At 38.4% G+C, this 21,693-nt stretch overlaps 1 protein-coding gene across 2 annotated transcripts; it reads left to right on the top strand.

The window, feature by feature from the left end:
• The first annotated feature begins 642 nt into the window (after window positions 1-642).
• Window positions 643-20,632, top strand: ccdc9b (coiled-coil domain containing 9B). 2 transcript variants are annotated; one of them, XM_087780140.1, is made up of 14 exons: window positions 643-846; window positions 5,054-5,161; window positions 5,249-5,353; window positions 5,592-5,723; window positions 7,344-7,484; window positions 10,659-10,703; window positions 15,578-15,756; window positions 16,209-16,249; window positions 16,316-16,363; window positions 17,502-17,598; window positions 17,664-17,694; window positions 18,498-18,870; window positions 18,931-19,010; window positions 19,148-20,632. In XM_087780140.1, exons 1-14 carry the CDS (start codon window positions 835-837, stop codon window positions 19,172-19,174), a joined length of 1,419 nt encoding a protein of 472 aa, XP_087636266.1. In that variant the 5' UTR covers window positions 643-834; the 3' UTR covers window positions 19,175-20,632. The 2 variants fall into 2 exon arrangements, with proteins under 2 accessions (XP_087636266.1, XP_087636265.1); XM_087780139.1 differs by having other exon boundaries at window positions 17,463-17,598.
• The last annotated feature ends 1,061 nt before the right edge of the window (window positions 20,633-21,693 follow it).

The raw sequence follows: 21,693 nt of genomic DNA, 5'->3' as shown, positions 1-21,693 counted from the left end.
TGCTAAAGCCAATAGTTAGCACAACAAACTAATATAATTGATATTTGAGTTAATACTTATTCTGACCAAAGAAATCCCCATTCTAATTCAATGTTTGCTACTATTTTGAGACGTCTTAACATCTTAAACATCTTAAGACGTTTTTATTTGTTCAGGTTTTTCCTTGATTTTCTGGAACTCCTGTTGTGTTATCAATTTTATCTTGACCTTTAAAGTATATACTTTATTGAATATTGTTTTGTTTGTTTAAGCGCTTTGTGACCCTGGTGTGGAAAAGCGCTATACAAATTAAAATGACTTACTTACTTACTTACTAACTATAAGTCCATTTTGTATTTTCTGGCTGGGAGGTGTGACCATTCAAAATTCCTGAGTTTTATTGATTATTTATTGTAAACTCTATCCCAGAAATGTATTGTCTGAGTGTTTTCTGGTTTGTACCATAATGTCAAAATCTGTTTGTTTCAAAATAGAGTTTAAGGAGGACACAGAGAAGATGATTTGACTCGGACATGAAGCTAAAACTCGGGGAATAATCTTCATTTTACTTCAGTAGCAGAGGAGGGTAAAGAGTAGAAAGAGAGAGAGAGAGAGCATATGTGCAAGAGAGTGGGAGGGTGGGAGAGACGGAGGGAGAGAGAGAGGGAGGACGGGCGGGTGGTCTCTGTGAAATCTGTTAAACAGGGAAGCTCTGTGCATTCGCTGGATATGTTGGCTTTCCGCCCGACTTGGCTCATTGTGATCGAGGCATGATCGTGGACTCCAGGCAGCAGCAGCCCTGCCCGCTGCTCCGGCCGCCCTGCTCCTGGCCCCTGCCTCCCTTCCACCGCTGACATGGACCGACCCGTGAGTCCCCTTCTTCTTCTTCTTCTTCTTCTGTAGTTTTTACCCTCTGTCGCAGGTTGTCTTTCACTCAAGCAGAGAGAGGAAAAGGTCTCTCTCTCTCCGGACCTCGCCTCTGCTTCGTGTCCAGAGCTTGACACGTTCCCTTTTATTCTCTCCTGCTCAATAACAAACCCAAAAAAACGCTGACCCCTCGGACAACTCTCCCTGGCCTTACTTAGATCCAGATCCGCTCTATTCTTAGTGGCATGTGCTCATGGTTTGTTATGTTTGGGAACCCGGGGCGACTGAGAGCTGTGACTTCATCCCTCTCTCTCCGCAAACAGGTTCTGAATCAGGATCTTTTTTTAAAAAAAAAAGGTGCTGCAGCCCTTATTCAACAACAACCCTCCTGACTGATGAAGAGCCTTTTCTGTGGGTCCTGCAGTCACGATGGTATCTGCTCGCACTGAGTCACCGTGCTTGTAATATCACACAAACAAATACCAGCAGCCTGTCGTCACCTTTCGCCGGAGCTCACGCTCGACACGGGAACACGTGCAGCTGCTGTCAGTGAAATAATAAACATTACAGAAACTAAAGGGGTGTCCTCCACAGAGGGGGCCACGGAAGTCTCGGTCCGGGGCCGCTTAAATTGTTGCTGTACACTGTGGGAAGAGGGTTAAGGAACCTTTTCGAAGAGGAACTATTTTAGCTCCCGTCTACTCAGCAGAAACCCTTTTGAGTTGACCTGGTGTCGGTACTGGTACGTCGCTTTACCTTTGATTTACAGTTTGATTTGTCTTGTGTCCAAATGTTTTCCTGGATCGAGTGAAACATTAGTATCTGTTTAGTGTTCAAATTAAAATAAAGTCTGTCAAAGGGATTTAGGGTTTGGATTATTTTTAGAGTAATCCTTTCTCTGTGCGCTTGATGGAGTCTACTGACTCTTTCAAGAAACATCTTAAGACGTTTTTATTTGTTCAGGCTTTTCCTTGATTTTCTGGAACTCCTGTTGTGTTCTCAGTTTAACTTGCCCTTTAAAATATATACTTTATTGAGTATTGTTTTGATTGTTTAAGCGCTTTGTGAACCTGGTGTGGAAAAGCGCTATATAAATAAAAATTACTTACTTACTTACTTTTTTTAGAGTTATCGGCAAAAACGTTTGGTCCATTTTAACTTAGGGAAAGGTGCTCAGTTTCATGAGAACTTGCTCTGAAAAACTTAAATAAATCGGTATATTTTAAGCTTGTTTTTGGCGGAAGCTCTTAGTCTTTCAGCTCCTGCTTTAGGGGGCTTTTCTTCATTCAAAAAAATAAATAAAATGTATTTTTTCAGAACAATTCCTATTGTCAAGGCCTCAATACAAGAGGAAAGTTACTGACGTTACAGTATGGAGGTATTTTGATGTTTTTCGTTTTGGACGAGGATAAAGACGAAGACAACTGAGCTCTTGTCTACATTAAAATGAACAAACATTTTTGTCTAGTACTGTAAAAAAAGGAAGAGATTACTCCCGACAAATTAAATGATCCCGACCCTCAGTTGACATGACTGTATTTTGGTTGAACTTTCACTTTAGACGATCGAAATTTAACTTAACAACTAATCGAGACAAAGTCCACGCTCGGATAAACCGTATCATGAATTCTCTCTTGAGTGAAAGTAAAAGTACTACTTCCATCCACTGGTAAAACAACTAAGGAAAAAGCAGAGTGGCTAATTTTTCAGAGTACCGCTAACTGAGATTAATCCTGAATTTAGTAAATAAAATAAACATTTTAAGTCAAGATAAGAGAGACACGTGTCCAATGCTAATATGATCCAAACTTTTATCTGGATGGATGTCTGACTTAATATTCTAAAACGCTGCATAAGAATCTTAGTAACTACAGTTTATTGCATTAGAAATATATTCAAAAACCAAAGTAATGATCCAAAATTTCAGATTTAACAACTAACTGCTTTGTTTCGTTGTAGTACAAGGGGGTTCTTCAACCACATGTTATAGGAAGTCTCCTGACTATGTATCCCGATATTCTTTACCACGTTACTGTATCGATATTCAACAGCACTGTATCAATTATACAAATGAAATAAAATACCATTTAGGATTTGCTTCAAATATAGTGTCGGAATATATCACAATATATAGTATTGTTTCCTTTGTATCTTGATACGAATAGTATCAGCAGATTCTTGTCAATACACCCCCTGCTTTTCATGTACATCCACAATCGTCTCTTAGCTTAGCTTAACCACCTGCAACTTTTTACTTCATCATATTCATCATCATACATGTATTCCTGGGATACTATCCTACCTCGCAGCAGGTAAAAAAGGGATCAGGAACTACTGTATTTATATTCTTGCTGTTTGAAAATGTACTAAATTAGTTCCCGAAAAGGTTCTTGGAACTTTTTTACGTCATATCTCCGACGTCCTTCACATTCACATCAGTTTTTCTCCTTCCTCCGCAAAACCTCCTGATGTTGCCTGACATTTTTTTGTTGGTTTCAAGCTAATTTCCATAAAGCGAAAGGGAAATTGGATCCGACCACAACAGTCATTTCCAGCATCGTACTCTGCTCCGGGCACTTCACCACGTGCCGGGGAAACCAGCGCCGCTTCAGAGGTCGATTCTTGTTCCGTGTCTCGGATAAAAAGTCCTCAGAACCTGGTGGAAATTCTTGTGACGACACACTTTCGTGCTGTTCCACGAGAGCACATGGCGTCCTTCGCTCCCAGGCCTCTGGCCGGGCGAGGAGGCTCACCCTGCTGACCACGCCGAGATGTTTGGGATGCTCCGCATATGCATTCTCCGCATGTAACCGAGCTGAGTAATGAATGCTCCATCTGTGGGGGGGGAACAGAGCGCTGTCGCACCACACTAGGAACTGGGACATTTTTCTAGACACTCCTCATCAGCAGATGATGAATCCCCTGCTTATCCTCTTTTAGTCTGCTTTAGAAAACTCTTTTATGGCCACTTTTATATTCAGGTGGGAAGTTATTTTATTTAATGGCTGTAGATTTGTTAGAAATGTTCTGTGAGGGAGTCATTCTGTCCATTTTTCAGAGTAAAGACTATAATATCTGCAGCAATTCAACATTACTGTTGTGTGTTGACAGTTTAAAATAGAAATAAATATATCTAAATATATCATGGATGATAACAGTCGTCCTCTGAACACTCATCAGTGAACAGAGAAGCAGATGCAACACGAATAGACTCAGGTACTCATTCATTCCTTGTGCTATTAGATTGTATAATTCTTTGTGAGTTTTGGGGCAGGAGGGAAGTGAAAATATGATTCTATTCTATGTTAATCTTTGTTTCTTTTTCTTGTGTTATTTTTCTTTCATTTATGTTCTTTATAAGATTTCTGTCATTTGTATTTTATATATTTGTCCGTCCGTCCGATATTTGTCCGTCCGTCCGTCCATCCATCCATCCATCCATCCATCCATCCATCCATCCATCCATCCATCCATCCATCCATCCATCCATCCATCCATCCATCCATCCATCCATCCATCCAACAAGCATTTACTCATTACTCAAGTAGAACCACTTTCTAACCCACTTTTTTTTTCCAGGGGCCACATTTTATGCAGTTGCTGCTGTGAGGGGCCGTCAGATAAAAAAAAGTTCAATCAAGTTGTAAAATCGAGCAAAAATAAGCTTATTTATTTTGGTTTTAATCTCACTTAATAGTATTTTTCTCAAATATTGTATTTATATCCATTCATTTATGCTCTAAAACAAAAACCCTAGAGTTATATTGAGGTACTATTCACTAGTAATAGAAATAAACACAAAATAAAATTTGTTTCTAGATGATCTTTGATATCATGAGAGCCACATTAATACAATCAAAGGGCCACATATTTTTGCCTAATTTCAATCTAATTAAATCGATTAAATGCTACAACTCTCCCCAAACATTTTCTCAAAAGCCACTTTCTTGTACTCCCAATCCCTCTCAGTGAACTCGGCAGCAACATACGTTTAACCGCCACCATTTTCAAGTCGTTTTAACGTAAAAACGTGTGTTTATGTGTTGGTAATGCGGAGAAGGAGGTTTGAAAAGTCTAGATTATACAGTATGTTGTCCTTGAGCTCTACACTGAGTCTCAGATGACACAGCTCCTCTGTAATTTAACACTATGTAAATAAAGGTATGATTCATGGTAACGTGTCGCTGATCCGCCTGTTCATCCTCAGACCTCCACTGACACGGCCCCCAAAAAAAATCAGGAGCGCGACCTGGAGCTGGACAAGAAGATCCAGGCTCTCCGCAGGAAGAACGAAGCTCTCATGAGAAGGTACAAGGTGAGGACGGTCGCGGCGGCGTTTTTGTTGACCTGGAAGCCTGGAGGTGCTGAACGTGTTCTGCTCTGACCTCTGACCTGTACTCAGGAAGTAGAAGAAGACAAGAAAAAGGCAGAGGAAGAAGGAATGGCGCCGCAGAACCGTCAGGGCAAAGCCGATGACCTCACCATCACGATCAGCAAATCCACGAATGTGAGTCGGTTAATAAAAAACTCCAACATCAAGCTAAGAACAAAAATAGAAGCGGTAGCTCGGCTCAAGGGTTTATTACCATCTCCACCGCTGAGGTGTCGCGTTGCTAGAACCCCACGACGAACTTGAACCCAGCAGTCAAATATAGAGACTTCTTCGTGGCCTTCATTTGGAACACACTCCGAGCGCACTTGATGAACTATGTAATACTTTTGATGGTCCTGGTGTGTCGGGGCAGGACAGTCGCGTGGTGGTGACGAAGCCTGTCAGTGGGTCACCAGCGGGGAAGTCCGAGGGCACAGAAGGAGTTCCACCAGGTGTCGGCCGGGGGCAGAAGAAGCAGCTGGTGGTCACCATGGTCGGGAAAAAGGTGAGCGACAACAATCACGTCCGTTCTCATCCTCAGCTCTACTCTGAGTCTCAGATGACAAATCGCGTTTTATTCATGACCATGAGTCCATCAACGAACAAATGAAGACCTTTAATAGTTTGAATGTTTCTCTCTTGCATCTACTCCTACAAATTTTATCCGATTTTAACCATTTAAGCTTTTATCAATTAGGCTATTTTCCAAAATGAAGGCTATGTTCTAGCTTTTTTTCTATCTCTTCAACTCTTTCTTCTATTCCTCTTTTTCTACCCTTTTTTCCCCTCATTCACTTGAATGAGAAAAATCTTCAACTCATGTTTCAACTCCTTCCACTTTGACCTTCAGGTACATTCATCTACTCACACATTCAAACTTCATTCAACTTTAAAACCCCTTTTGTCTACTTACTAATACTAATACTATTACTTCTACTACTACTTTTACTTCTACTACTAATTTTACTACTACTTCTACTTTTACTATTAATTATGCTACTCAATTTACACCTAATTCTTCTACTGCTTTCACTAATTATACTTATACTTCTAATTCTACTGATATTTATACTTTTATTACTAAGTCTAATACTGCTTTTACTAATTATACTCATAATACTAATTATACTAATATTAGTTTTACTAATTCTACTACTGCTTCTACTACTTATAATTATACTTTTACTACTAATTCTAATCCTGCTTTTACTAATTATAATTATACTACTAATTCTACTTATACTTCTACTTGTACTACTACTTATACTTATAATTCTACTAATACTTCTACTTGTACTACTACTTATACTTATACTACTAATTCTACTAATACTTGTACTTTTACTACTAATTCTACTACTACTTATGATTATACATCTAATTCTACTTCTACTTCTAATTTTACTACTAATTCTACTACTTATTCTACTACTACTTCAACTTTTACTACTAATTCTACTACTACTTCTAGTTCTAATTTTACTACTACTTCTACCAAGGTTTTTACTAATTATACTTATACTACTAATTCTATTGGGACTCCTGTGTTTGTCTTATTTGTCTTTATCTTTTATAGTATATATTTGAACTGTGTATTGTTTGTGATTGTTAAAGCGTTTTGTGGCCCTGGTCTAGAAAGGCGCTTTACAAATAAATTTGACTAATTATACTTATACTACTAATTCTACAACTAATTATGCCACTGCTTTTACTTCTAATACTCATACTACTAATTATACTACTACTTCTAATTTTACTACTCATTCTACTACCACTTTTACTAAGTAGAAGAAGTAGTAGAAAGTTTCTAGGTGTGAGTAGATGAATGTACCTGAAGGTCAAAGTGGAAGGAGTTGAAACATGACTTGAAGAGTTTTCTCATTCAAGTGAATGAGGGAAAAAAGGGTAGAAAAAGAGGAATAGAAGAAAGAGTTGAAGAGATAAAAGAAAGCTAGAACATAGCCTGCATTTCGGGAACGAGTCGAGTTGATAAAAGTTTGAATGGTTGAATGCATTTTCTTCTGGAAATTCAAATTTATTATTGTTAAATCTGAGATTCATTAATAATTAGCTTTGTTTGCTAGTTTTGATGGGATTCACAGATGTCCCACAAATGTCTCCCCAGGGTAAGAGGGTGGTGAGTGAGGTGCCGGACCTGAGGCTGGACGCCACAGATGTCAGGAGTGCTAATGAGGTTCAGACGAGACGCGGCGAGACACACGGCCGAGCGAAGCATCACATGTCGAGGAAGGACACGGCAGAGCAGGTTTGGAATCATACGCAACACTCCAGCGATCACCAAACGAGCTCGGCTCTCGCTCCCCGCTGAGTCCCCCCGGTGGACCGGAGCTGTTTTACATAGATGTCAGACATGTTGGCCGGCCACACCCCTGCAGCGCTGCCACACAAAAGAGCCGCAGACGGGAGGAGGACCGGTGCTGACGGGAGGGAGATTAAGGATGGAGGGATGATAATGGACCTCATCTTATCGGAGTTTAACTGAAATCCAGCTCAACGAACACTAATGTAATGAAATAAAGTTTGAAATATTTATAAGAAACTTAGTAATGAAGTGTAATTGAGCATTATATTTATTTGAAAATCCCTAAAATGCCCAATTTCTTTGTCTTTTCTTCGCTTTAATATTTAAAAAAAATGTAATTTAAAGTTGATCATATGGCAAACAAATATAATTTAAAACATTTAAATACTATAAAACGCTTTAAAAGTTAAAATATGAAAACCAAAATATCTCAATTTAATGACAATATATGATTGGATTAAACAATAGGATTGTATTACAGAACTAATGTGTCCAATATGATTTAAAATAGCTTAAATATCCTCTGACGATATTATATAAACTTAAAAAAAATGTATAAAATGAATTAAAGCAGCATCAGAGACATTTGTACTCTTTAACCCTTGTGTTATCTCAGGGTCAAGTTGACCCGAAAGCCAATGTTCAACTTATTTTGGATGTTAATTTAAAATATATAATCAATATTAGATGTTACAGGTATAACACACGACTATATGATATAGTAAATATGAAATATTAAAGTGTTTCTAAATGCTGAGCAAGATGATCTAGAATAAAAAACCAGTTGAAGCTGAAGCTGCCACACAGACTGACCTCCAGCCTCCTCATCGCACAACAAGGTCCGCCCAGCAGCTGCTCCGTCCCCGACACACACTTTCACTACACAACCAGACGGCTGATCTCTGGCCCCGCACACACTTGCAGTGGTGAACATGCTGTTCTGTTGCTCTTATTTATCGCTGCCCTCTTATTTATCTAGAGTAGAACAAGCATCTGTTAGTCGCACGAACCTGCTCGACATCATCCGTGACTAGTCTTGATGGAGAGATATTTACAAACCTCTTTTTTTCTCATCGTTTATCATGAAACACGTTTTATTGGTTGATCAGGCTGTTTTTTTGTTTATTTAAACAGATTTATGTTATATAATATTATAAGTACGTAGCTTTAATTCATCAGTTCATCAGGTAAAATAAAGATACACAAAGAATAGATAACATATAAATAGTAAGTAAGTAAGTAACTTTTATTTATATAGCGCTTTTCCAGACCAGGGTCACAAAGCGCTTAAACAATCAAAACAATATTCAATAAAGTATATACTTTAAAGGTCAAGATAAAAATGATAACACGTAAGACGTTTATATTAATATTTTTTTCGTCAGTAGACAAAATTGTTTTATTTTCTATTATATGATAAAATGTATTCCATTGAAAGATATATATAGAGGAAAAAATATTTTAGACAAAATGGTTACATTACAAAACGATTTCCAACCTGTTGGCCGCCGCGAAGGTATTGCAATTTGGCCGCAAAATCGTTTCCAAAATGGTATTCTATTTTTCTTTCAAAAAAAGGGTTAATAACAAAGATGTACACGGTTTGAAGTCCCTGATAGCAAGAAGGTTGCTGGTACGCTTCCCGATTTGTTGTGGCCTTTCTGTCTGGATTCTTCTGTGTTCTCCTTGTGCCGGCGTGGGTTTACTCCAGGTACTCCAGTTCCCTCCCAGAGTCCAAAAAACAGAGGTTGATAGTAAAAAACGTGATACTTGTTGCATATATTTATCACATGACAGTTGTTGGTTTAAATCGTGCGTGAAAACTTCCATTGATGTGTAGTTTAAAACAATATTAAAACAATAGGATTTTAAATTGTCCATAAATGTTTGTAGATGCTTAGATGAGGCTTTTGATGAACGTCGTCATTGGAAAGACGATGACAGCAGAAGTGAAACACCTTCTGTTTGAGCGAGATGGACGGAGGGACGGAGGAGTCTCGCCGTCTTGTCCCCGGGGTCCCTCCGGTTCTCCTAACCCTGAACCCTCAAGTGGTCCCGCTCTCCTCCAGAAGGATTGTTTGACTATTCCCACCATCCCTGAAAAGACCCATTTGATGGAATTAACATTCAACCGGCTGCTCCGGCTGAAAAGACTCATTATGCTGCCAAAAAGGACAGACCTGGCTGAGAGCCAGAAGAAGAGGGGAGAGCGAGACAGGAGTAAAGAGTGAGACAGGCCACACAAAAGAGGAGTCAAAATGCTTCTGGGGTTCTCAACCTGCCTGTCAAGCATGTTTTCTCTCCGTCATTATAGTCATTAAACCTCAGCTTAATTGGATGTTAAAGGTCTGAAGACAAAAGATGTCATGACCAGGTGTGTCTTTAGAAAACACACAGAAATTAAAAACATTATTTTGACAGTATTTCTTTGTATTTTACTAATTGAAATATGTTGTGTTTTTTACCACACAAAAATGGACATGTATGAAGGGAGATGATGTGCGTGTGAGACGGATGAGGACGACTATGATGTCAGGGTTGTGATCAAGCCAGAATAAATTTGTGATAAAGAAGAAAAAATGATCGAAGTAAAAATAACTTTTAGTTAAGCAGGGAAAAAATCAGAAGAAAATGCTGTGAGTAAGAAAAGTTATGACAATGAAAAATCAGCTAAATGTTTTATTTTAACTAAATATATTTGATTGTATATAAATGTTACATAAGCCATAACATAGTGTCGGCAAAACATGAATATATGGGGAGAAAAAAAAAAGTAAAAGGAAAAATATATTAAAAGAAACCAAAAAAAACATTTTGTGTTTACTAAAATGTGAAAGGCATTATTAAACGATCACCGATTAAAAGGATTCAACACGCTTGTTATTTAAACAAGACTTTAAAACACACCAAAACATGTATAACAATGATGAAAATGTGCCAAAGGATTCCTTCAGAAGACCCCAACAATCCTGTTGACTTGTCTTTTATTTCAATATTTGATGACCTCATTGCAGAGATTTATCCAATACCGCTGTTGTCCACTAGGGCGCAGTGTTGGACTAGTTGAGGATTGTTGTGTTTTGTTCTCTGACGTCTTTCTCTTCTCTGATCCAACAGGGCGAGCACAACGAGGAGCTTCACAGAAATCCTGATCACTTCCAGGTAAAAAACAGACAGAAGAGCGTGTGAATAACAACACATTGAGTCGCAGTGTTGCAGAGAAAGTCACGAATGATAGGGATTATTTCTTTTGGACGGTTGCCTCTTGCCCCAAGTAGCTGGGACTGCATCATTGGAAAGTAGGCAGAAGCAAAAATGAATGGTCAAGTGCAGGGACAGGGAATTAAATGTCCTCAGGGGCCACTTTGACTTTTATAAGGGACCGTCAAGCCATTATAAAGAGGAAAATAACACCTTAAGAATAATTATAAAATATATATACATGTCATTATGACATGACATTATAACAAAGATAAATACGCTACACTTTCTTTAAATTATAAAAGTTACTTTAACATTTTTTGGAAGAAAGAAAAATAAAAAAGAAGGGAAATATAGGTAAAAAGGGCTGAAACAAAACAATACGTGTTATGGTGTTGTCATATGTTGAAATGAATAACACAAATAAATACAAAATTAAATTGTTAGTTATATATCTGAGGCTTATTCTACATGATCCTACTTTAGCATTAATACAGTTGAAGGGTGAGGCAAATTGTCAATTCCTTAATAGTGAAAACGATTTTACCTATTCCTTTTGTGTACTTGATAAAGATGTACACACTTTTTTTTGGTGTTAACATCATCAAATGTGGCCCTCTTTGAAAAAAGATGGACAGGCCTGTTTGTATTGTCAAAGAAAAGGTTTAATTTCAGCAAATAATGTCTGAAAATGTCCTTAAAATCTGTTTTAATTCAGCTTGTGACATCATCATCATCTCCATGGTGTTTCAGAACTGCAGGTTGCTTTAAACTGGAGCACGAACACCACCGTCTGCTGTCAATTCATCTCGCTTTTTGTGTGACAGCATCTTTCAGGAGCTAAAAAAAAATCCCATCTATAGCCGACATGTTATTGTGCAAAAAAAACCCATCGCGGTTCCAGTCCCAAGGGCCCTCGCGACTGGGTGTTATTTTTCTGGGTCCCAGAGACGAGATGTGCCATGACTGGAAACATTAGAAGGAGGGGCTTCAAAGTGATGCTGCTCATGCCTCTCAGCTGTTCCTCTCCTCGTCTGCTTCTTGTTGCAGCGAGTGTTGGAGAAAAGCGTTTTTTTTTTGATGTGTTGCGTAATGTGTGAAGGTCAGGCTCCCGGCTTTTGTAAACTGCTTTGCTTAACAAATGTGCCGTGAAAGGCTTCTGAGCGAGAGAAACTCGAAACTTATTCTGGGTCATTGTCTCTCTTCTGAACGTACACGTTTGTCCACGAACATCTCAGGAAAAAAAGCCCCAAATCAAATCAAATTCAAAGATTCTGAGAAGATATGTTCTTGTGTGTCTGCAGCCATTTTAAGGGATTTTAAATGGTTCTTAAAATCTTAAAAAATACATTTAATAGTAATTTAATATGGAGCAGAACAAGTTCATCCCAATGTACTGTATGTTGACACCGTGAACCACGAAACTACAGTTTTTAATTTACAGTATTTAAGTTTTTATAATTATTTGATATACAAATAGAATAAAGAAGAAAGGAAATGAATTTAATGAGATTAGAAAAACCGATGAGTAAATAACTTATATCTTATAACTTATAAAGCTCCTTTCACAGACCAGGGTCGTAAACAGAACAATACATAGTTAAAATACATTAAAAATGTAAAAAACTTTAAAAGGTCACGACAGCAGCCCCGATATAATTAAGAAAAAGCACAAATAAAATAGTCTTAAGATGTTTCTTGAACAAAGTTATTAATACACACACACATATTTCTTTTATTTATTTGGAGGGACAGGAAGTACTTCATAATACATCATTAAAGAGTTTAAGAAGATATCAATATTATTATTATTTTTTTAATTATTTTACAAGAGGGCCGCATAAATACATTCAAAGTGCTCCATGTGGCCCCCACGCTTTATACTATCTGAAGATATAAACGTTAAGTGTAATTAAGTTTTTTTTTGTTCCTGTGGTGCATAAGAATCTCAGAAGATGTAACAGATGGTTAAATTCTCAAACTCCAGGGTGAAGATTAGCACGTCGCTCGTCCTGTCGTCCATGGGGCCCCCCTGGGAGGCGAGAAATTGAAAAGGGCCAATTAGCAGCAGGCAGCAGGAGACACTACGTGTTGCGACACGAACGATGGAAAGCGTCCCCTGTGGCGGCTCCTGTCCTCCGGGGTCAGGTGGAAGAGGGTAGGAGATGGAAAACAGAAGGATGTCTTGAGTGTTTACTCGAGTCGAGATTGGTCGTCACGTCAGGGGGGGGGAAACATCAGAACCTGGTCTTTAAACATTCATTTTCCACACTTTTTTAAAATCTTTTCTCGGCAGTCAGGAAGGAAAACAATCTGGCAGAAGCACTCTAAGGTTTCTTCTACGCCGGCGTTTGTAGTCCTGGATGACCGCAGGGCTTTTTGATGCGTTAAAAAGCATCAGATCTGTATTAACAAACGCTTCTTTTTTCGCTCTCATCGCCGTGATCAATAAAGCCGTAGAGTGGGACTGACCATTTACTGTAGGCCGCATGTTTTTGTGACCAGTAAAGTGATGGCCGAAGTATTTCTCTGGAAGGTCTGTGGTGCGACGCTCGACACACAAGAAGCTTTTTGTAATCAAAGGAGTTTGAGAGAAAACCATTAAGGCGCTACATTAGGAAAACTGATGGCTCTTATGTAAGTGGAGGCGATAGACAGGAAATGGCTGTTTGCTCTTGTTTGACTCTGACCACTCAATTTATATGATCATGTAACGTCTGATGTCTCTTTGCAGGATTAAACTGTTTATTCAGGGCTATTTGAAAGCCTCGGGTTATTGAGGAAAGTTTGAGCTAAAGCTAGGAAGTGTCTTAGGTTCAACTTCACTGTTCATTTTCATGTTGTTTTTTAATACTTGGTTAAAAGTCCATCATTTTAGACCAGGATTATTGGCCACGTATACTATCGTGATGGAAAAACAACACAATATAACAACGGAAAAATGAGGGGAAAGTGAAATATGAAAGTACTTTTCTAAGTTAAGCTAAACATGTATCTTTTTGAATTTTCTTTTTTTAATATGACTTTTCTTCCAAAATATTTGTCTATATTCATGTAAATATTTTGAGGTATAAGAAATAATCACGATCAAAGACAAACAAGACGAATTAAAAGGAAAAAACAACTAAAGTACTAGATAAAAAATTATATTCATACTCAAACTAGTAAAATAAAAATACTGTGAGTGGCCCCTGGGCCACAATTTGCCGCAGTAGTCAGCTACTACTACTTGGTATTCCAACCAACACTGGACTTTCTATCTAGTATTTCCTATGTTGGAACAAGCACTGGCATCTTTTTTTGGCTACTTCTGCCCACATGAAAAACAGGTTGTTAGCAACAAGCTAATAAAGTGGGTCTTAAGCAGGTGTTGTCCCTTAAAACTCAAGGCTTGGGGGCCAAATCTGGCCGGCCCAGTGATTTTATGTGGCCCACCGGAAGGTTCGCACTAAATCAAATGGGGTTAATGTTCACGTTTATATAGTGACCCACAAATATGCCAGTGATTAAGATAAGATAAGGAACCTATTATACTGAGACTCCTAATAAGAGGAAAGCTGACGTCAAAGGAAATGAATCTAATGGAAGTGTTTGGTAAAGGAAGACAAACACGGAGATAATTATGCTGAATCAAACCTTCAAGAATGACGATATTATAACATACAAACTTTCTGTCGTAGACAGTTTGGTAAATATACATATGTTGCGCCCAGGACCTAGATGGCCAAAATATTTGGACCCATTGTGTGATTGAGTAACACTCCTGCTGCCTGTAGGAGCTTTAGTCGTGCATCATATTGTTGAATCACAATTGCATTCATGTTATTTCGATTTTTTTATGGCTGTGGAATTGTAAAATAAATGTGCCCCGAGTAAGTTATTGTATGTAGATAGTTACATTTTTTAATATCTGGAGTTATTCAACTTGATTTTTTTCTATATATTAACAAGTTAAATGTGAAAAAGACATGAAAACCAGCGCAACTAATGAACAAGATAATGAACTTGTTCCATCTCTTTCTTTGACTCTCCTTGTCTCACCCCCTCTCTGTGAACTCATCGCTGCAGTTCCGTATATTTCGGGGATTGTTTTTTATGTTTTATTTTTATTTTTTTTAAGTAATTTCTGGTGCAGCTAGTCCGTGTCTTTGTGGTGTCTCTATTCTACTAGAATTTATGTTATATTTAAAACACTTCAATTTTTTAAAATTGAATTTAGTAGGCCACTAATAAAAGAATATTAAATCTAAAAAACTTATTTTTGAATCATTGGAATTAAAATATCAAGCACCACATAAAAAAAAATCTCAGGGTCAAGGTTACCCGGAGATCTCATAACAAATGTGTTTGAGGTATCCCTTGTGTTGTCTCTGGGTCAAGGTTACCCGAAAGGCCCGAAAACAAATGTGTTTGAGGTATCCCTTATGTGTCTCTGGGTCAAGGTTACCCGGAGGCCCCAAAACAAATGTGTTTGTGGTATCCCTTGTGTTGACTCTGGGTCAGGGTGAACGACCTCCATGGCTTCCATAAATACACATGCAGTGGTGGAGACCATTTTTTTTATTTATTCAATTCAGTTATTTAAAGGCAATAAACTATAATTGAAATATTAAAATAAAAATAAACTTGACTTATTCAAAAAACTAATTTAAAGTTACAACGATTCAATATTCTAATAGCACTGATATACTTCCATACATAACATGTTTCTTTACATAAGCAGAGGCTGTAAGTTATTTAATATGCGGGCCACAAATGGCCCCCAGGCCAGACTTTCTAATGACTAGCGATAAGAAACCTTCCTTGTTTGTAAAAATGCTAATGTGTGGTCGCAGGAGTCGGAGACCCCCGGGGCCTTCACCGACCTGAACGTCCCCACGTCCAAGGAGGAGCAGGAGGAGTACCTGAGGTGGAAGAGGGAACGGGAGCAGATCGACCGAGAAAGAGTCGCCCGGCACAAGAACTCCAAGGGCCAGTGGAGGCGAGCCTGGGACGTGGACAAGACCGACAACATGTGAGTCCACAACAACAACAACAACAGGCTCTGATCCTTTTTATCTGTCCCTGGATGAATCTCATCTTTGTTAAGGATCTGTTGCTCACATGTTTTCGGCTTACATAACCCAAAGTGAGGAGGAAAAAACTCATTCATCTGAGCTCTTTCAGCGGACGTGCTCGCTGGGTTTAAGGAAGCATCAAAACGTAAAGAGACAAAAGGGAGGAGCGGCTATTTTTAACCGGGGATAAGCGACAGGAATGCCTTGCCTTATTTGGAGAGGCAGCGGGAATAGTGGAGGAAATTTTTGATTGAGTTTCGAGGGAGTGAAAGGTTTTTAAAAAAAAAAAAAAGAAAAGAAAAAAGGTTTAAACGCCAGCAGCTCCTGACGTGTGAATGAGCACTCGGCTCGTATAAACAGACCATGATGTTCGTTTACACTCGCTCATAAACACACTTTGTTCTCGCAGGTTCCCGGAGAAGTCCAGAGACTGGGGGTCGGCGGGCAGAGGTGGCTACGCTGGGACTCAAGTGTTTACCACGTTCATGGTTGTTGATGATTCGTCTGCGTTCACAGGTAGAAGTTCCAAGAAAGGACAGAACAAGTCGAACACTGAAACAAAAGGTGCAGTATTTTTGTGTTTAATTTGACAATTTTATGGCCATGATGTCGTCTTTTATGTGTTTTATGGCTGTAAAGTTCTTAAAATTATGAATGAAATGTGGTTTTTTGGATATGAAATAACGAGAGGATTTTTTAAGAAGCCCAATCTGATCCTCTGAGCCAGGGCTGGGCAATTACATTTCTTAAGGGGCCACATAATCTGAGTTCGGGGGCAGGAGTGGAGTAAAAGTATCATGATGTTCTGTTCTATGTTAATCTTTGAATTTTTTATTTTTCTTTGATCTATGTTCTTTATCTTTATCTTTAGACTTAGATTGTATCATCTTGTTCTTTCTCTATGTTCTTGTTCTTATTTTATTTTGATTTATTTTTTTATGAAAAATTGCTGTATTTGCTGTGGCTAATGGAAAAAAACGATTTCCCGAAGGAGACCTTACGAGGGATCAATAAAGTTCTACCTTACCTTACCTTATAATGTAGTGGGAGTGTTATAAGGGGCCGTCAAGCAAAAAATAAGAAAGAACAAAAAACGGAATTGATAAATAAAAGGACATTCTTAAATAAGCTTTAGTGTTAATCTGATTGTATGTTATTTGATTTTAAAATTATTGTATTAAAGATTCTAAAAAGAAATATTAAAAAGTATATTAGTTATATAATTAAAAAAATTAAGTACATCACAACGCATTAGGTCAAAAAACAAGTGGTGTCATATTTAATTTATTATAAATTCCATTTAAAAAGTGTGATATAAGTTATTTTCTTTCCAAAACATTAACAATAAAAGGAATAATAAAAGAATGAAAAAAATAAATCAAAAGAAACAAAGATCACCTAGATCTTTAACAAGTCAAATATAGGGCTTAATTAGTAATAAAATTGTTAGCTAGCCATCAGTAAAATAAAAAAAATGGTCAGTATTATAGTATTATTTTAAGATAAGCATAACATAGATTAAATCAGAAGTGGATTTGCTAAAAATCAAAGAAGATGAATGTTCATGACGTCTAAATATATCAGTGTTTAAGGTCAGATACGAAGCAAACATTATTGGTATCAACAATCATACGGAGGAATATGATTAGAACATCTGTTACAGGAGAGCAAACATCCGGTTCTTCTTCTCCATCTCCTCCAGGCCAGGAGAAGCGAGGCCGAGGCAGAGGAGCGAAGAACGTCGAGGCGACGGGCAGCAAAGCCAAAGGCAAAGATCGTTTGACCGGACGGGCGAGGAGGTCAGTGACGGTTCGCCAGAAGAAGTTAAGTGGATTTTATATTTCACTTCTTTCATCTTCCTCAGGTGGCAGGAGGATGAAGAAGGTCACACACAGGTGAGAGGCTGTTACGTTAGATGGGTTTTTAGAAAAAGAAAAAATTCTGCTGCTTTTTTGTTTTAAAAAAAAAAGGGATTTACATCTATTTTATACTAGATGGCAATTAAGCTGTGTTGCCAGGTTGGCACATTTTGGCCACTTGACCCTTTTTTTTAAAGCTGGGCCACTAGAGTTTAATTATTTTGGTAACTGGGCCACAGGCTAACAGGTTATCTCAAGTTGTTTCACTGTGATTTTATATGATAACCACCGTCCCTCGCTCAGCCTGCACAGAAGATTAAAATAATATAAAATAATCTATACAATAAATAGAGGGTTGCAGAATATGATGTCATTAGTCTCAGATGGGCTGGTTTGAGAACCCCGTTTTCAGATTTTCCGGGCTTTAATTGATTATATATTTCTTTACATCTCATTATTACTTGTTATTATGAAATAACTGGACATAAAAATCAGGTATTTAAAGTTAAAATGATGATATTAAAGTAGTAATTGAATATTCAAAGATATTAATGAGATTTTCATCTATTATTAAAATAAATTTAATATATTTTACTCTTATTAAATGGGTCTAAAAGTATGATTTCCTTGTCAAAACCTTAATGGTATTTAGGGTTTTTATTATGATGAGCAGGTTTTATGTTGTTTGGGCGGGATCTGGCAACCCTTGTTGGAAGGGAAAGTGCAGTTTATGTCTCTTGCTTTACATGGAAACACATCAAATAGTTTTTTAGATTTAGTTTTTTCTGTGTAAACAACACCTAAACAGACTTCCAATCCAGTCTAATCTGCTCATCCAGATATCAGAATCCACACTGGAAGAGTTCCTGGAGGAGCTGGAGGAGCTGACGGACCCCGACAGCGAAGACCAGAAAGATCCGGCGTCAAGTTCGGATGTTTCTAGAACAGCCGCCAGCGAGTCTCCGGGCGAGACCACCGGTCTGACGGAAGAGCCGCCGACTCAGGGCAAGTCAGGAGGCTCCTCGGAGAAGAAGGTCCGCTTCTTGGAACAACTGGTCCAGATCACGGATGGCCCGACCTCCGCCGGTTCCGAGTCGAGTCCGAGAGCCACGAGCGAGGTGGACGAAGAGGAGGGGGGGTCTGCGGAAACGGTCAACGGAACTCTGGACGAAATTCCCGTGGAAGTCGCGAAGTGCAACAGCGCCAACACAGGTATGACATCACTTCCTGTTTCTTCCAGAATACTTAATCAAACCCCTTTTTTTTAAGTAGAACTGATCGACTCAGGTCTTTCCGTGCTGAGCCTGGAGTCCGGGGAACCACACCCGACCCACTCCACCAGCAGCGACAAGGTCAGTGCAGAGTCGCTCGATAGATGCATCACCTCCTCTCCGGAGACAACCGAGCATTATCATCTCCAACACCTTCAATGTACGAAGAACTGTGTCTCGGACAGGAAGTTGAAGCTTCTGTCTTTCCCTCCTCACAGGCGAGGGAACACGGGAAGGTCGTTTGAAAAAAAAGCTCTTCGGGGACGAGTCGCTCCAAGAGGACGGTTTGGAAAAACCGAGAGATGTTTTTTGAGAAGCGTGATGATGCACTTTACCGGTCACATGATCCACAGTGGAGTCTGCCGCTTGAGTGCAATATACCTGAATGTTTACAACGATGTGAAACTGCAAAGCGACGCGTCACTTCCTCGCTTAACGTTCAATGTCGTCCGACCTTTAATTTTTTTTTTAGTGCCTGATTCTGCCTTAGACCAGATCGTATCAACCTGGGAATACATTTGCGCTTCCAACCAGAATCTGAACCGTTAAACGGATCCGTTATAATGAAGAATAGTGTATTTTAGGTCGGTTTGTGTCACTTTCAACCTCCAAAAAACCCATCATTTATTTATTATCTACAAATTGAACCTTACAACGAAAGACTCTTTGAAGAGACAATTTAAAAACAACTTATCTTGACGTGTGTTTGAAAGGAGTGTTATTGCTTCGTGTTCGAGGTTAGCGTTAGCTATGTTAGCACTATATTAGCTTAAGAGCTAACATGATGCTGAACAGACATCAGGGTATTTTTCCTTTAAAAACGGAAGATTCGAAACATTACATTTTATAGTTTGAAAGTCATTTTTTCTTCGTTTAAAACAAACTTATTTATTAGCATCTCATACCAACTAACACGGTTATGAGTCGAGGGTTGAGTTTGTGTGATCCAGCTGCGTCGGGTCATAGTATGAATCGATAAATCTGATGAGTTGTGCCTTCCGTCTGTTTATACGGTAAATGAAGTGGCTTATACGTGTATGTTTCATTCATTATATAACGCCATCTACAGGTTAATCATAAGTTGCTTCATTTTGTTGCATTAAAAACATTAATTTGACTAAAAACAAACACAGTGTTCATAGTGTTATAAGTAGCTGGCATTGGCTCCAGTGGCCTTGTAAATGAAACAATAAATAAGTAATAATAAATCAATTGTTGGATTTATACTAGTAAGGAGTTAAAGGCTTCAATTAGTTTGATATAATGTCATTAATATAACTTGGTAGTCAAAGTAAGAATGTTAAAATCTTACTTTTATTAGTGTTATTAAATGATAAAATGAATATTGACCTTTTATCACATGTTGTTTTGTCGTTATCTTGAGTTGTTTACGCCTTAACTCTTAATAATTGAATGAATCTGTATTTATTGCGACTTCACTTCCATCACCCTTGACACGAGTGGACGCCGTTTGCTCACAGAAACCACTAGAAGAGACGCCAGCGCTGTTTTCGAAGAAGCATCCTCCTGTACACGGGAGTGTATGAATGGAGAGTTCAGGTTATTTGAAGTGTTTTTTATTTTTATTTCTATTCTTATCTTGAAAGAACTCGAACTGCTTGTTTGAATCTGTGTGCGACACATTTGTAAAAAAAAAAAAAAGAAAAAGCATACATTGATGAATAAAATGTTTTTTTTCCAGGCTCTGGCTTCGCTCTCTTGAGTATTTACACCCTTCAGCAGGAAATGAAACGGCGGCTGCGACAGGAGCGTAGAGCACGTTATAAACACCGCCGGTCGGTGAGTCCTGCCCTTGCTCCGCCGCCTCCGTGTTGGATTTGATTAATTTCACATGAGCTCACTGCGCTCGCTCGAATGGAAACCGCGCCGCCCTACAGGTGGGACCTCCCATAGGTGCTACTATTCATTATCTCCTCCAGAGGCCGTCGCCATGGCAGCCATCTGTCGCCCGCCGTGTGCCGGGCAGCAGCGACACACATCACAGAGCTGTTAGCGTGTGAGTGTCTAACACTCCATCGTGGGGGCGTCGCTGGAATATAATGGAAATAATACCTGCAGGCTGTTTTAGAGTATTGGAGTGCAGCGTGGGATTAGAGCGCTGCCTTTTGTAAAAAGGAAAATCAAAAAAATGGCTGAAAAGATTGGAGTGTGCGTTGCGATCTGCTCAATATTTTGATCATGTGACACCTGCGTTAGCATCTCCTTGCAAACCCCAAATCTGAGTTTAAAGGAATGACTGTAAAGATTTCTCCCAATATCTTAATTATTATAAGTAGAATTAAAGTTTAAAGGAATAGACTAAACAATTGTTGTGTATATACTGTACACTTTGTCAAATTCTCTCAGTATTATTTTGAGGCTTATTTTTGTCAATAGTACCAGATTGAGTTACGGTTCTGTCGCCATTATTTTGGGTCTAAATGGTTTGTTTGTGAATTGACGGGATTATACTGAATATATTTTAAAATATACATTGATTATCTTTGTTTTTAAAAAGAAATTGTCATTGTCATTGACGTAGATATGTCTTACATAGATCTCCAGTAAATGGATTTCGGAACCAGAACAAACCTATTTATTTTAGTTCTTAAATTTTGTGTCCGTGAAACAAAGTATATACTGAATACATTTTGAAATATACATTGATTATCTTTATTTCTAAAAAGAAATTGTCATCGTCATTGACATAGATAAGTCTTACATAGATCTCCAGTAAATGGGTTTATCAGAACCAGAACAAACC

Source organism: Callionymus lyra, chromosome 18 (assembly GCF_982586985.1).
Source record: "Callionymus lyra chromosome 18, fCalLyr1.hap1.1, whole genome shotgun sequence".
Taxonomy (NCBI): domain Eukaryota; kingdom Metazoa; phylum Chordata; class Actinopteri; order Syngnathiformes; family Callionymidae; genus Callionymus; species Callionymus lyra.
This window is presented reverse-complemented; position numbering and strand designations above follow the sequence as displayed.

Bases quoted from the DNA above. Each gene is read 5' to 3' on its own strand.
- ccdc9b (XM_087780139.1), top strand. The intron at 5,724-7,343 runs GTGAGCGACAAC...ATGTCTCCCCAG, and splicing joins TCACCATGGTCGGGAAAAAG to GGTAAGAGGGTGGTGAGTGA. The intron at 16,250-16,315 runs GTGGCTACGCTG...CTGCGTTCACAG, and splicing joins CTGGGGGTCGGCGGGCAGAG to GTAGAAGTTCCAAGAAAGGA.